At 42.6% G+C, this 16,397-nt stretch overlaps 1 protein-coding gene across 14 annotated transcripts in view; it reads left to right on the top strand.

Annotated features, from left to right (window-relative positions):
* hoxb3a (homeobox B3a) overlaps window positions 1-16,397 on the top strand; it is a 54,775-nt gene that overhangs the window by 35,972 nt on the left and 2,406 nt on the right. For 8 of the 14 annotated variants that reach the window (XM_048245115.1, XM_048245110.1, XM_048245112.1 and 5 more), the window contains 2 exons: window positions 9,496-9,562; window positions 15,276-15,858. In XM_048245115.1, the coding sequence (XP_048101072.1) occupies window positions 15,384-15,858 (475 nt within the window). In that variant the 5' untranslated portion in view covers window positions 9,496-9,562; window positions 15,276-15,383. Of the gene's footprint in view, window positions 1-3,759; window positions 4,167-6,177; window positions 7,391-7,411; window positions 8,378-9,495; window positions 9,563-11,737; window positions 12,463-14,344; window positions 15,859-16,397 lie in introns of those variants that run through there. The other 6 variants (XM_048245120.1, XM_048245121.1, XM_048245119.1 and 3 more) reach the window with 6 other exon arrangements.

The following is a 16,397-nucleotide window of genomic DNA, read 5'->3' as shown; positions in this document are numbered from 1 at the left end:
GCCATTGTGTGTTTGTGAGGGAGTTGTGTTGTTTATGACCGTCTCTGCGATAAATCATTTCGCTGGGAAAATGATGAGCGAGCGATGATACACGGGAATGAGGAAGAGATCCCTGGCTCCTCGCTACTTGCCGGCCCTCTTGCCATCCTCCGCAGCGGGCGAAACCCTCCTTTTTCTTCCCATTCTCGACCTCGAGTTGATTATCGCGGGAGATGTACATGCAATGGCTCTGAAGCTAATATAAAGGCTAAGGAGCTGCAGGTCTTGAGTTACTGCATATACAATTACCAATTAAGGGAAGATTTGTTTAAATTTGCCAAAACGGGAACGCCTCGCCGCCATGTAAATCTCATAAAAGCGCCAGAGCCCGCCTGGAGATTTATAGCCAGAGGTTACATACCTGGGTTGTAACTCTTTTTGCGACACAGGAGGAAAAACTTAATTGGAAGGCAACCTTAGTAGAAGAGGCTTCAGAAGAACGTTGCTGAACAGTTAAAACGACCTACTGAGTTTCAATACGCCCAGTCCAGGAAGGATTAACTGATTTTGTTCTGAGATAATCGAAGATTTTGGTCTGTTTCTTCCAGATCCGTGGGAAACTTGTAACAGACCCGAATGAAACTCGACGTTACCAGAGATAATATAGATGTTTCTAAACCTTGTCGTATAGCTTTCATGGCAGCAGTTTTAGTTTTTATTCCAACAGGCGTATGTATCAACTATGTGCAGGACTTTTGTAGAAAAAAAGGTCATAAATAACCCCAGCCGGATGCTCAAGCACCATCAGTCTAATTTATCCAGCTCATTGTGGAGCCTTTGCTACCTGAGAGGAGGGGGAGGTTTACAAAACGTGTGGCTCCAAGAGTGGTAAATCTAGTTTATGACGCGTTAATGTTATTTTGGCTAGGCGGCAATATTTGTACGGTACGGTGATGCTATAGTGGGCATTACCTCTCTAGACAACATAATAAGAGGAGAGGCGTAGCTTTTATAGTTATTCACTTTATTCTTTATTTTCTCTCAAAAACAAGGCATTGTATCATAATGTCAATAGCCCATCAGTACTAGAGATATACGTATGCTACTAGAACCAATATTCTGTCTAATATTAATAACAATTTCAAATAACATTTGTATGAATCTCACATAATGACAAGTATTATTTTGTGTGGTTGCCTCCTGGTCTTCCTCTCCGCCTTGGTAGTGTAAACCTTTGTATAGCAAAATTAGAAGAACTCTGTGGATCCCATCAAATATTAATGGGAGCAGCAGCGAGGGGCAGCACTTTCAAAATGTATAATTCCAGCGGCGCTTCTCGTTGCCCGGCGCTGTGTCAAAAACAATATCCAAGCTCATTTCGGTGGACACGCAGGGGGAGAGAAGAGAAGACATTTTCACACAGGACATCACTCGAGCTCACTAAAACCACCTCATATCTGATTTCACAATTCAATGACAGTGGTGAGTGGAATGAATGATTCAAAACGCCATCATAAGACAGGCCGTTGGATTCTAACAGAGAGGCAGTAGCCCATATCAGCCCTGAACACAAGGCTAAAGGATCACTCAGCAGCACAGCGTCCAGGCTACTGTTTCATTAATATATAAACCCAGAATTATTTGCTGCGTTTAAATGCCCTGAAATCTTTATAGGCTATATAACTAAAGATGCAATATATAATTCATGCGAATTTGCATACATCAGGCAAAACACGGCATGACATGAATGGGAAAACCCTTCCCATCTAAAAGAATGTAACATCATCATTCGACATAAAAGATCAAACGTTATCTAAACGTTGGCTATAGACTGTTTAACACAAGCAATCAAGTAGTTTAACACAAGTAATCCTTGAATAGGTCCTATAATTGAAACCGTGCTTTGGTTAAAGTGGCCGACGTCTGCTACCGTTTCTGTGGGTATGGGGGTCTTGTTTGTTTGTCGTTTAAATGTTAGACAACAGTGTTGTAATCCTACGCTCTAGAGGAGACAATGTAAACTAATCTTCCCACCACTTGGAACAATACATCCACGTATGGCAGCCATATTGTATGGTTCTAAATGTTCACAACTAAAGCATGGACGCTACTAAAAAACTGTGCAAGTATTTCGATTCTTTATAATTGGTTGCTCTCATTCATTAGCCGACCATATTAGATCAAGAGTGTAAGCAGCACACAGTTTGCATGCTTGGTAAAATTATTATTTATTATTAGAATGATCAATATTCAACGACAAAATCTAGGCAAAACTCATAAATATGCATACAAATGTAGACAAAAATACATAAATTGGTATATGAAATAAAATGCACACACACACACACACACACACACACACACACTCGAAATGAAAAGTCGAGGAGACCCCGCATAGTTCTTATATAGTGGGCCTATTGGGCCAAGCTTTGTGCATGGCAATAATAGGCTAATATAGAACATGCTTTCGAATAAAACAATATTCTTTGTAATGACGTAGTCACATTTTGAGAAAAGGCACAAAAGCTATCAGTCAACCATCGGAAAAGTCTTACATATCTACAGTATTTCTGACTTATAGTGGTTCTCCAAATGGAGAATACAAAGTACTGTGATGATTCAGAATTGTTCACCCCAAAGGCAAAATCCGTAATAATGGCTGACTGTATAAGATTGAAAGCATTAGGCTTGATTTGACCACATACCTATCATATCTTTCGTTATAATCGGAATATATACCAACATATCTGAGTATTCCTCTAAACACCCACATCCCTGCTATTTTGGCAACTATTTTTTCTGTAATTGGGGTGGTAAAAGTGCAAGACCTGTCTCTAAGCGTCTGTGTTCCCCTGCAGAAGAGGGCAGGGGGCCGGTTTGCCAGGTGTTCCCCTGCCTCGTAATGCAGGAATGATTACCAGTTTGGAAATAAATCAATACGAAACCTCACGCTAATTTATAACGGTCTAAGAGAGCAGCGATTGAAAGCGCATGAAAAATGACCGGCGAAAAGGTATCCAGCGACTGCGCGGAGGGTTTTCACCAGCTTGAGAAGCATGGAGAGCAGCGATAAGAGCATCGAGCCGGAAATGTACGGGAGAACGAGTAGCTTTTTATGTGCGATGGCTAAGAATAGCGCGGATACTATCATTGCACTTCTGAATCGCTATAATTGAACTGTAGACGATGTATCTCCTTTCTGCCCGCTTTTGTTAGTGTGTGTGTGTGTGTGTGTGTGTGTGTGTGTGTGTGAAAGACAGAAAGAAAACCAGAGAAAAAGGGCACTCGTGGGGATCTTGTTGCGTGGGTAGACTACATATGTACACACAAAAGACTCATTTGCAAACAAAGTTAAGTAGGTTTTTAAAGGGGAATATTAATAGTGCCCAAAAAGGTAACTTCGCATTAAATCCATTTAAATTATCCGCTCCAGTATCGGAATGAAGTGAAATTTTATTCTTTTTTTGTGCGTAAAAATATATTCTAGTGTTATTCGCGAACTAATAGGACTGCCGAAAACTTATAAAGAGAACAGGAATTTGTCAGGAAATGGACAGCTATCGGAATGAGGTTGACCGCGTTCACCCTTGTAGAAGCCCGCAGGTTGTAATGGCCATATGGCCCATGTGTCGGCCACGGAGCCTTGTAGTTCCCTATTGGATAGACGAACCCCGCTGCCTTCTCCACCCTGTGTGTCCTGTCAGTCCACTGGTTCACTAGTTCACCGTGTCAATCCTCCCTGCTCCACGCTAGCAGAGACAGAAAAGGAGTTAGAAGGTAGAGGTGGAATCTTTCGCCTGTTGACAACTGCTGAGCCCGGTGAATCACACGCCGCTGTCGGAGCGCGGAATTCAGGGGAGCAAAAGCCGTGTTTTCGGAGGCGTTCGGACAGGTCCTCTGCCTGCGTAGTGCTCCAACGTGTGTGCGCGCGTGTCTTAGTACGTAAATCATTTGCATTTGTCAAGATGGGCTAGTGGATTCAAAACGCGTTACTGCTGTTGTTTCTAGTTGATTTTCTCGTGGAGATCAGCAAACAACCATGCCAACTGTAGCATACCGTGAGAATTAGTGCGTCCAAGGTAACAGAGAAACAAACAAAGCAAGTATTCCATGCGTGTCTTGAACATAAAGTCCCTAAACACGCGCCTATCCATTTTTACGGGACCGAGAGGAGTGCTGGAAGTCAGGTAAGGTTTGCAGGCTTCAACTGACGCCGGGTGCCTGGACTCTTCTTTGAGTGTCCAAAGCAGTCCTGCAGACAATTCATTAATTATCCGTTGTGTGACCGAGGCAGGAGCCATCCTTGGGTGTGCCCAAGCTCGCAAACTTTTTTGTCTTTCTAGAACCGAAGACAGATGCCCTCAAATAGGTAACCAAAGCGGCGGAAGGTGTAGCTTACTCATTTCCCTTCTATCTCTCTCTTAACTCATTGTATCTTTTCCTCCCTCCTCTATGAACCTCCTGGATTCCTTTTTAGTTATCTTCTGTTGAGCTCTGTCTGTCCAAGCCGCCTAAAGTTTTATGAGACGACACAAGTTAGTTAGCCTTAAGTGTAGACCTGCTGGGTGAGTTGAACTAAGTGAATGGATCTTGCAGCTAGGGTGTAAAAAGAAGACGCATGTGTCCATGATTTATGACCCCGACAACGGATTGCTTACTCTAGCAGCTCTCAATTTGGAATCGCTTTTTTGTCCCAATCTGCGCTGCAGGAATCCCCCAAAATTCAAGCCTGGCGATAACCTCACATTTGGCATTTATTTTTGTTATTTTTTCCCTAACAAACCTAAAACAAGGCACCACAGTAGTATAAAGTGATGCCAGTAATCCGAATTTGCCCCCCCCCCCCCCTCTCCCTGGGACGTTTATGTTGAATTATTATCTTCCCCAAAGTTTTGCTGGGTCATGCTGCGTATAACACATGTAAACACACTTGGAAATTTCCTCTATAACTCTGAAGATCACACACATGGAAGTGGGGTTATTATTATTATTATTTTTTACATATGTTAAATTCAGTTACACCCACATCATATCTCGCTATGGCGTTGAACATAGAGGCCATAACCTTGATAGAATGTGGAACACATTGAAGAGGTCATGTAAGCTACTCAGACGTAACATGCCCAACTGCGTTCGACCCAGAAAATACTTCAGTGGCGTTAAGACCAGTGATGCGCCATTGTGCTGATATTTCACATTACTCTAAATAGAAGTATTTCATAATACTCTAAATATATGACCACCTGCATTTTCATAGGAATTATGGTCGTTCAACAAGCGTTATGTTAATCTTAATCTCATGCCGAGATGAAGTCACCAAATTGCAGATGCAACTTGAACAGCCGCTGCCCTCAATCACTTTTACTTAAACCTTCTGCCACATGTAACCTAAGTGGTATCACAGCATCACAAGGATTAGAGCCAAGCCTAGCCCGTAGCTTGGGTGAGTATCAACATGCTTTGGAGCAGGAAACTCCTTTTGTTGCCAAATTGGAGGTCAGGTCCCTCTCGCAACCGTTCGCCAGGCTCACCGAATGGTATGGAGTTATTTATAAGGCTCACAATATGGGACAAAAATTGCCTGAATTAATTCCTGCCCATGTGCTGTCTAAAATGTAGTTAGCCCTCCAGCAAATGCAAAAGTGACCCAGCGGTTTACGCGTCACAGAGAACGGCCTCAATCAAACCACAAAACTCTTAAGTGGCTATCATTTAATCGATTTGATCATACATCACTGACATTGGGCATAGCACCGGGGAGAAGTGAAAGTGAAGGTACTTGTGCAAGACGACAGTATCTGACAGTATCTGCATGGAGCACAGTTTATTCATATTATGCTCCGGTCTCAACAATTACATCCCTGGGGCACTTTGCATTATTAGCTGTTGTGACAATGTTACTGTAATTATTATACACCACAATGTTTTGGATGCTGTGCTGCATGTCTAAGAATGGGCCTTTAGTTTTTCAACAATGCAATTTCCTATTAAGTGTTTGGACAAAACCTATATATATATATATATATATATATGAATTTCCATAATTTTCCCTATTTGTCTTATCTTATTTGATGAGGCTGGCAGTTTTCAGGTCCCGAGTGCAGGGCCCATAGTGACCCCCCCCCAACTCACTCCAGACTATGCCTCCTTTGAAAGGCAGTTAAAGATTACCCCGTCAAGACCCTAATGTCAAGTAAAAATTAACTTGGCTCACCAAAAAAACTGACTGTGAGCATTCTCATTGTTTAGTACTAGGTAATGCTTATCTTCTGTGGAGACTGCTATAAACCTCCACATCTTAAGGATCCATGCATGTAGATGAGAGAACTGGAAACTGCTGTTGCAGCTCCTCGCCATTCTCCAACAAACCTTTGCATGCGGCTTGCAGTCAGCGTAGTCAACTAAAATTATTTTCACCATCACTATTTTTTATTGCTGAATCAAGAGGCTACAACTGGAGTGCTCGATGAAGTCTGCGTCATTAGCACAACTCTAAAAATACAATAACAACGCATGCTTTTGCACAGGTACCACAATTCCACCTCAAGGAAATATGCGTTGACTCCTGTGTGCTGACTGGCAACTCCACTGGGATCGATACTGCCATAACGCGCAGGTCAGGCGGGCTCAAATGAGAGTTTAATTGTAATCCGGAGATCTTTAGTAGAAGGCTATCTGCGTGGGTGTAAAAAACCAAGCCCCCTGCTCTCTCACTCGCTAGCGAGCAAAGAAACCCCCCCTTTTATCGCCCAGAGATTGGATGCAGAGGCCTCGCGTATTCACCGCTCTAGCTCTCAAGTCCTTGGTGTTGAAAGTCCCATGTCATCCGCCAGAATGGGAGAGAAAAGAAGATATATTGTGCCTCTCCTCGTTTAAAACAATTCACTGGTGGCCATTTGGGGCTTGCCCGTCGTTCGAGCTCATTACGTTTCAAGGCACTGGAATTCTACAAATGGAGCTGATGAAAGCGCACCTTCACAGAGATAGCGGGAGAAAATAGGCCATTTTTGGAGGGTGGTGCCTCCAGAATTGGGGCAAAAGTTGAAGTGGCAACACATTTCGAAAAAAACGGCCTTATTTTTATATGAAAGGTTAGAGTAATCGAATTAGTTCTAAACGATAGAGTTTTGACGTATGCGTGTCACGTGAGCGGATCATTCAGAGTATTATTTTGGATTTGGTGAGGGGCCTTCTGGACTCACTGACTGTGGTTCTCTCAGGCTCTTACTCTGCTGTTCCCAACCGCCTGGTAATTAGACAGCAAATGGGATAAGGTTGGCGTTTCGCTGACTTCCAGAAGGCACCATGCAGGCTCTTTGAAAGCCTGGGACGACAGGGCCGGGATTAATTCATAAATATAAGACATTACAAGGGGATTCCAAAGTACTTCCGTTGATTGATCATTAATCTGGTGAGTTATTGCTCCTCGACGCAAAAGGTCACACTGCAAACCCAGTACCAATCTGTCAAAGCGCGACACAGCCACGCCGCGCGCCTCTCCCTGTTTATTTCTCGTGTTTCTGACTGCCTGCTCGTGTTTACATGGAGCATGCAACGGTTTTTGAAAATTATGTCACAAGTAGAGGGGTTTCATGGGGTACGGTTAAGCATGGGTGCTGGTAGGCACCGTTTGGAACAAGGCAGGGGCATGACGACTATCCTAACGGAATGATGTGATAACGGCAGCTCTACAGAATGAAGAGAGAGAGAGAGAGCGATAGAGAGAGAGGGAGAACAAGAGAGGGAGAGCAAGAGAGAGACACCGAAAAAAAAACCTCGACAATAAAGTTGGGGTAAAAAAACAGTTTGTTATGTGCCCAGGGCTCTGTCTCTGTGTGTGCTTCCATGTGTATTGGATGTGCAGTGGGATTCGGCTATCGCAGTGTTTATATTGAAAATCTCGAGCAGGCAAACATTCCCAGTTCCCTAATGCCTGTGCATCCACTTAATATGCATTTTGATAAATTATGCAGGAGCGCCTTTGTTGCAAACCCTGCAGAAATCAGGCGGCCAAATCCCACTGTTGTTCTTCTCGGTTCCTTCGATACCTTGCCCACTAAACGACGCTTTTCGGTGGATATTCGTTGCATCAAGGAAAAGCTAGCCCTGATTTGTCTTGAATTTCGTTACTCCCTGGCTCCCTTTCTCCCCGTTTTTCCCACTAAAATTGGCTCATCAGCTCTTCTGCTAAGAGCTGCCTCCTCCCTTTGTTCTGAGAGCTCAGCGTGGCTAGCTGCGGGGGCTGGAGCACCCTTCACTTTGTAGGTAACTTTAGGTTAGTCCAGTTAGGCTCCGGGTCGCCGACGAGCTATCGGTACCGAAAATCTTTCAAAAACTACCCGCGTGGCGTTCAAAACAAGGCCGGGGCGACAGGGATGGACGCGAGCCAACGCCGTGCGTGAGTGCGGGGATGCAATAAATAACTTTATAGCGCTATAGGCCGCAGAGTCGGGGAGGTCGGGGAATCCTCGTTTTGATTTATGTGTTTGGGGTAGCTGTCACGAGCCGGCGAACGGGAGCGTCCAACGTTTTTATTCCACTTTTAATAAGCGCTACTATGCACACCAGCAAGGCCATTTGATTTCATTTCGACTTGGGCCTTCTCTACTGTATATAGTCATTTTCGGTCCACTTTTGCTTCCTTCTGGGATTAGGGCAGCATATGCCTGGGCTTTGGTTTTATTTTTTCCAGAATGATGCCTCTGTTATTTTATGGCTTTCTTTGGGATTGCTTTTCGGCGTTTACTTTCGTTCATTTTATATTTGATTCGTTTAAAGGTTTCCTATTGGGAGAATTTGTGAGTTACTATTTAACATTTCATAACATAATTATTATCATAATTACTATTATTATTGTTATAATAATAATAACAATAATAATAATGGTTATTATTGGCCTATTATCATTATTATACATTATGCGATTTATCCATTCAGGCCAATGGTCATCATATTTTTTCATGGTCTGTGAACGAAAAAAAAAAACGTCGAAATAATCGGCTATGTTAATCCACTTAGTTACATTAGCCAGTAGTACCAGTCTTTGAGTTAGTTCTACTGTTTGTAAAGGCTCCAGTAATATTTTAATGCGAAACAAAGCCGTAGAATGTGGACTGTTAAGTCATATGGGGAAATGTAGGTCACCGAATGAAAAATTTCATCGCATTTCCGAAACAGTTCAATCACTAGCCAAACAGCAGAGCAGATGCATCTCAGTACCAGCAGTCAGACTCGAAACGCGGATTAATCAAAAATATAATATGTAACTCAATAAACGATTAAAATCAATATCGAGAGGGGTGGCTTTTGCGCTGCTTTCGGTGATTTTTTCGATGGCCTCGCGTTTCTTCCCGTATATTTCGAGAATAATTTAAGGTTAACGATGTCTGTCACCCATGGCCCAATCTCAGATTGCTTTTGTGTTCGATTTGTCTACAAGGGGTCGTATGCACTGTATTGGATTTTCGGCGACCTTCTTTGATTGCATCTTTCTCTCTTTTTTCCCTTGCCTTCCAGTTCCTACCTATAATCTGGAAGCTGCATTCTCGCATAAAAGCAAGTGGTGATAAAGGACATTATATCGGTAAGTACACCAGACTCTTTGATTCATATTTTTTGCTAACATCCTGCATGAGTGCGGTGGGTGATATGACACCAATGTGCTAGTGCACCATTGCTGTTGAATTGATTTGAACTGTATGATGGCCTTGCATTGATAGCTCACATGTGATAATGTTGACCCAGGAGAGGTAAATATGAGGACATGACTTTTATTGAAGCGATTGGGAACGATGAACGAAAAAATGATGGTCCATAATAGCCTTACAATCCTTTTTATTTGATGACAATGATTTCATAATATACGAGCAATGCATGCACTTGAACATATTGCATAGCCTATTTGAAAAGATATTTTGGTTGTTGAGTCCATGGTGAGATTTCCATCTTTTAACTGCTATTTGCAGATCTGTGTTAGGCTTCTCATTATTATTGCAGACAAACAAACAAAATATTGTACAGCTTGTGTTAAAGACCTCTTATGATATTATCTTCATCTACACACAATGAATTTGCTTTTATTTTTCACGGGTTACTGTCGTGACTTTTGTATGCTATTGTATGATTTCAAACTACTGTAATGGTAGATGGCCCATGGTCAGATAGTCCTATGGATGTGACCTATAGCCTGCAGTGTAGCCCCGACATTCGAGAATATCCACTAATGAGAAGTTGAATAATCTAGCAGTAGCCTATATAATGATTCTTCATTTGCCTTCATATGCATAACCAATGGATGTACAGCGATGCCTATAGCCTACTGTTATTTTAACACACGTTACTCATTTCAAATACAGACACAAAACATGAAATCTAGATTATTGAAAGTAAAGCTTATATATTCTACGATTTCAACAAACAACATAAACAGCATACAACCACGCAGTGCAGTTTCACATGAAAACCGCGAAAAGCTTAAATTCCTCCAACTAATCCATCATTTGGCAAAACATATTCGTCTTTTCATCTCCTTGTGATGTTTTAGAACAAATGCTGTTTCCTGGCACAACATATTTGCGTCTTTTGGAATTGTCCACCACTGCAAGGCATATCCTTTCTCTGTTATCTTCTTTTTTCAAAGGGTAATACCAGTCCTTTGCCATCCTTTAAAATCACCTAAAATATTGTTCAATAACACTCTTCTCTCAAGGTTCTGAGAGCTGTACTCCAAAATTCATTTTGAACATTTCGATTTTACCACAACTTAGCTCCAGTGGTGTAGTGGGTGGTTAAAATCTAAATGTGCTGATTCAAAAGACGTTCATCTCTTCTAGCTCGTTTGAGTTAATTAGTAATCTTTCAGGATGCTGATTTAATCCGTTTAGCAATAGTTGCAAAATGAGGAACAATGCTGCCTAGGAGAAAGTTGCAGACACCTACATTTTTGTCCCACGTCTTCCTCCTACACCGTTTGGACTCACTCTTTTCAAGTAAATACACCGAATGCATCTTTTTAAAGTTCCTTGTTTACAGCTGCCGTGGGTGATAGTCGTCATAAATCTTACGCAGGCAAAAAAAAGATGGGTGTAGTGTCTTGAATAATAAAAAATAGAGAGAAAAGGAGAGGGAGACATGGTGAGAGAGCAAGAGCGTACAGATAGGGAGTGTGAGGGAGAGAGAGAGAGAGAGAGAGAGAGAGCGATAGAGAGAGAAAAAATGGTGAGAGACAGTGAGGAGAGAAAATGTCTCCAAAACACCTCCATATTTTCTTTTCCATTTTGGTCTCGCGCCAGCTTTCTTCCTCGTTTCCTTCTCGTCTTTTCTTTCTTGTTTTTCAATGTTTTTTGTCCCACGTTTGTCGAAGTTCTCATATGCCGAGAAAACACAGGAAGTGCCCTCTTGAATTTTTAACATGGACTCGCTATCGAAGTTTTTGCAAAGACTTATGTGGCATTGACTCGTCCTAGCTGTTAAATATCACACATTATCTCTCCTTTTTCCTTTTTACTGATTTGTTTTCACCCCTCCCTCGTTCACCAGTCCGCCTGTTGTCTGTTCTCCTGTTCTGTCACCCCTCCCCACCCTTTCTCATTTTTGCGCATTAGTTATTACTAGTTGGGTGTGTTGGGGCCATGTGATGAAATATTAACAATACAGATAGAATGCTGTTTCTGCCTCGAGCCAAGTAGGAGCCAGCGCTGGAGACGCACTTCCTGGTAATTCAATATAGACTAGTGGAGTGAGGGAGAAAAAACGACGCTTCTTCCGTGTACTAAACAATATTAGCATAGCCTAGACACCTAACTGGGAGACAAGTGAATAAAAAAGTCCTGGCGCTGGATCTTTGCTCGTAGGCCCAGATCCTGTCCCACTCGGCTGCAATTAGCATAATTTCTCACTGGTGACGCTGTTACATGGGGATTAACTCCCGCGCCTGGCGCTCCAAGCATGCCCCGTTATTTCCAAATAGCTGCAAAGGCCTTGTGTTGACAACACAATAACACGCTAAAAGGATAAGGGAGAGACGAGACTAGAATCGGCACTATAACCACCACAAATAAACGGGCAAAAATGCGACGGGGATACGTGACAGCGAAGCGGAGCTCTGGTCGGATTATGATGTTAAGGTTTGCACCGTGAGATAGAGAAAGGGGGAAATCTGAGGCCATTGTTATCAGCGAGCAGGGCGTACCAGTCGACGGGGCGGCCAGGAGCTGAGCTGCCTGTCCATTCGCAGCGCCCCTCGCATACCTCAGATCTTTCATGCCAGACCGTCTCCCCCCTTCCCAAGCCGAGGGGATCCGTCCAGGAGCGCCCGGACTAAGGCGCGGGGCAGCCGTCCACGAGACACCGGCATCATACGCTCGCTCGCTGCGAATATCAAGACAGGAAAGGGACGGAGGGATCCCGTTTTTATTGATTGCACCGTGGCTGAATGTGAAAAATATATGATGCCTGCCTGTGCTTCCCTCTTCAGAGGCTAAGGTAAGCTGGTCTGAAATAGGCTATCAGTTTGTGAATGGCGGAGTGTGTGTCCCAGTGATTTATGACCATATGACTCCAATCGCGGTTCAAGAAGAGTTCACAATGCTTTAAGCTTCCTTCCACGCAGCAACCCCCTCGTTTCCCATCTGAATCCCTATCCAACGGATTCATTTTTTTCTGCTTCTTATTTGTTTGTAAAGCAACGCGGGAATCATTTTTGGAGATATCTTATTTCTCGGTCTTTGATGTTCGGGTTCGCGTTTATTTTCAAGCCCGGGGCTGAGGTAGCTTTAATGCTATTGAGCGACGTTGCTACGCTACTCTCTATTTCTCTCCGATTTGTCACCATTTGCCCAAACGTTTGCGATTGACACTTGGCTGTTATTTCGTTTGATATCGAATTCGCTCAGCAGGGGCCTGCTTCGTTGAAATAAAGGCTACTCACAACCAACCAATGTGAATGTGTGGACCAAAGAGACATAGGTTGTAGGCTATTCAGTTATTGTTTTGATTCTACCTCCGTGTGCTATTGGTAGCATAACCTATGTGCAAATGCGGCTTATTCCGTGCTAAGCAAGGTTCCAGTAGGTTGTGTATGTTTTATTCGTTTTTAAACGAGCTCGCCACTCAGACATATGCCCATCTTCTCCTTGTTGTTGTTGTTGACGTTCAGGGGTTCGTCTGCTCCTTGTACGTCTGCCGCGGACTCCATAATTGTATTAGGAACGAATCTATAGGAAAGTTAGTTATTGCGTTACCGTAACAAGCAGGCCAAGACATTACGTGTCCCATTTAATGGAACCGCGATATGATTTAATATCTATTATTCCTGCTGTGTTTCTCCCTTTACCCCTCTCACTCACTCACTCACTCACCCAAGCTCTCTCTCTCTCCCCTGAACAATTCCTTGGAGTAAATAATTAGGATTCCGCCCGTCCACTGGAAAGATAAATGAGCGACATTTGTGACGTGTTGAGAGTTGATGCCCAAAAGCTGTAGCTCGAATTCCCAGTCAAGCAGATAGCCTACACACAGCTGCCATTAAATTTATTCCTTTACTCTTTTAAAAATATTATTCATTGAAAGTGAAACATGCATCTTTATCTTTTTAAGGCCCAATCGTCAGTGGCCAGTTAGCTGTGTAACGACATTGACGGCACTGAGGTGGGAATAATTTACCCACCTTTAGATTTGGTCAGAGGATTGATATTGTGTGTTATATATAATGTGCAAACTAGCAGGGCTATCCTCTGGTTTATCAGTCATGCAGAATTTGAAATAGTTATTTCTTCAGATTATTTTGAAAAAAGGAAGGGGGCACGATATAGGCTACATTTTCGAGGCAGAGAACCGTCCACTTGGCATTGTAAAATGACTCAGTTTTTAGAGTTTTTCTTTTGAGCTAGGTCTTAAAATATAAGATTATGAAATGCAAGTGCACTGAATACAGCATTATTGAGTATGAATATAAATTCAGCATTATTGACTCTTGGTTACCAATGATTATTTCATCAACAACAATAAGATGGACAAATACTAAAACTGTAGACAATAGAAAACAGAATTTTGGTAAATAGCTTCTCAAGTAGGCCTAATTGTTATTACCAACTGAACATATACATACTATTTTTAACCGAATTAAAAGTGTTCCCGTTTATAGCCTACTGTTAAGGTGATGTTCAAGATGTAGCCTAACACATCTAGCGTTATGTGTAAATGGGGCTGTCGCTGCAAATGAAAGGCAAGTGTTTGTTAATTATTGTAGCAGTTTTTTAGCGTCTTGTAGGCTATCCACCAATTCTGGAAGAACAGGAGGTGGTCGAGTAGTTCATAGGTTAACGTCGTCTTCTCTGGTCGTACAAACCTCATGAATCAAACCTACCAAAAGCTTCCAGGGACCCTCTTCCATTTTGTTTTGACGGAGGCCCACAAACAAAGTTCACCACAGAGACATTGGTGCCGGTTTTTCTGGTTTTTAATGTTGTCTAAATACATTTCAGTGTAACCGGAGAAAACCTAAAGGAAATGCTCTGTGAGTTACATATGCAGTCTGAACTGCAGCACTAGCACAAGCACAGGCAATTTGTTACAAAAAAGTTGTAGAAACATCTTCCACGATTGTCTGATAAATAATTGATTTGTTACACGCACTCAAATTTGGCAGCCATTATTTGTTATATAAGCTAAGCTATAGTTTGGTGTTAAGCTATATAGCCAAGCATGATATTTATTACATTGAAATTAACGATATTATTGCAATATAATGGTAGTATGTACAGTCATTATCAATCTGGTAGGTAACATTTAAATAGTTAATAGCCTTGTATATGGTCTAGTATTAATAGTCATTCAGCATTATCAACCAATACACTAAATTATTAATGATGCAGTGTTCATTCAACTGAATTGTTCTCATACAGACATGACTGCTATAAGAAAGACAACAGAAATGTGGTTTGTATTAAGTTTAATGACATTAAAGACATTGTAGCTACGATAATTCCCAATTATTATTCCTCAGAAACTAAACATGATTCCACGTAAAGTAATGGCACAACACACAATTACGAAATTATTTATTAATTTACTTAATTTAACGGATTAACAAAAAAATGAACTTTTTAAAGTATAGGACAATGTGTTAGGCTGTGTTTACGATTGTGTGGGGAGGGCGAAAGAGCGCAGAGTATAAGCTGACATAGCATCTGCAACTCGCCTTGTGGGAAGGCTCAATTCATGTCATGGCGCCTTTCATGGAGTAAGATGGATTTATCCAGAGCCTCTCTTATTATGTGATTCTTATAACCTTTCAGGTCAGCTTCCAAGAGGCCGTTGGAAAGAGACCGTCACGTGACACCTGGTGCCAATGTTCTTCCAGAAGGTCGTCAGGACCCTGGTAGCCGGTAACACGACTTTTGGAAATGCAGAAAACGACCTACTACGACAACTCGACGCTTTATGGAGGTTATTCGTATCAAGGGGCCAATGGCTTCGGCTATGATGCCCCTCAACCGGCCTTCCAGTCCTCAGCGCACCTCGATGGCGACTATCAGAGGTCTGCCTGCTCGCTGCAGTCTCTTGGCAACAACGCCAATCAGCAGCACACCAAGACGAAGGAGCTAAACGGGAGCTGCATGCGCCCCAGTCTACCACCTGAGCACCACCCGCCCCCCCAGGTCTCCCCTCCCCAGAACCCCGTCAACTCTTCCACCTCTTCCACAGCGCAGCAGCCGGGCAGCAGTGGAGGCAACGGTGGGGGAGCAGCTAAAAGCACCCCCAAGTCGTCCTCTCTGCCCCCGAATCCAACCATCAGCAAGCAGATATTCCCGTGGATGAAAGAGTCGAGGCAGAACACCAAGCAAAAAAACAGCTCTCCCAGTGCAAGTTCAGCTAACGGTGTGTGCCAATCCCCCTCCCTTCCCCCGCATCTCCCCCACCTGCCTCCTTGTGCTGTAGACAGATGTTAGCCAAGTCTTATTAGCCTGAGAACAGAGACAAAAGAGGGTGTATCAGACATTCACCATTTTAATCATTGTCTGTGGAAAAAGATCCCGTTATTTATACAGTGCAAAATCAAGAGTGTTACGCCCTCTTGATGAGCATTTGAAAATAAACGAATTACTAAACGCCAGGATTACGCAGGGATTTGAATTTATCTCTTTTAATCTGAAAGGGCGATAATCGCACTGAGATTGTACATATCTTGAGATAAACGCCCTGGCTCATTTAATTTGACGAATGTCAAGAAGCGTTAGTATGATTTTGTAACAGACAAATGCACCTTGCTTTGCAGTCAAACATTCAGGCTTTCTGAAATTAGTTTGAATTTGTGCTATTGGGTAATACTCCAAACTACCAATGATAACAGTGAAAGTGGTCTTCATATCACCCCAACACCATTCTGGCTGTGGGCTTTGGAAATAATACAATTTACA

Source organism: Alosa alosa, chromosome 6, assembly GCF_017589495.1.
Source record: "Alosa alosa isolate M-15738 ecotype Scorff River chromosome 6, AALO_Geno_1.1, whole genome shotgun sequence".
Taxonomy (NCBI): domain Eukaryota; kingdom Metazoa; phylum Chordata; class Actinopteri; order Clupeiformes; family Clupeidae; genus Alosa; species Alosa alosa.
This window is presented reverse-complemented; position numbering and strand designations above follow the sequence as displayed.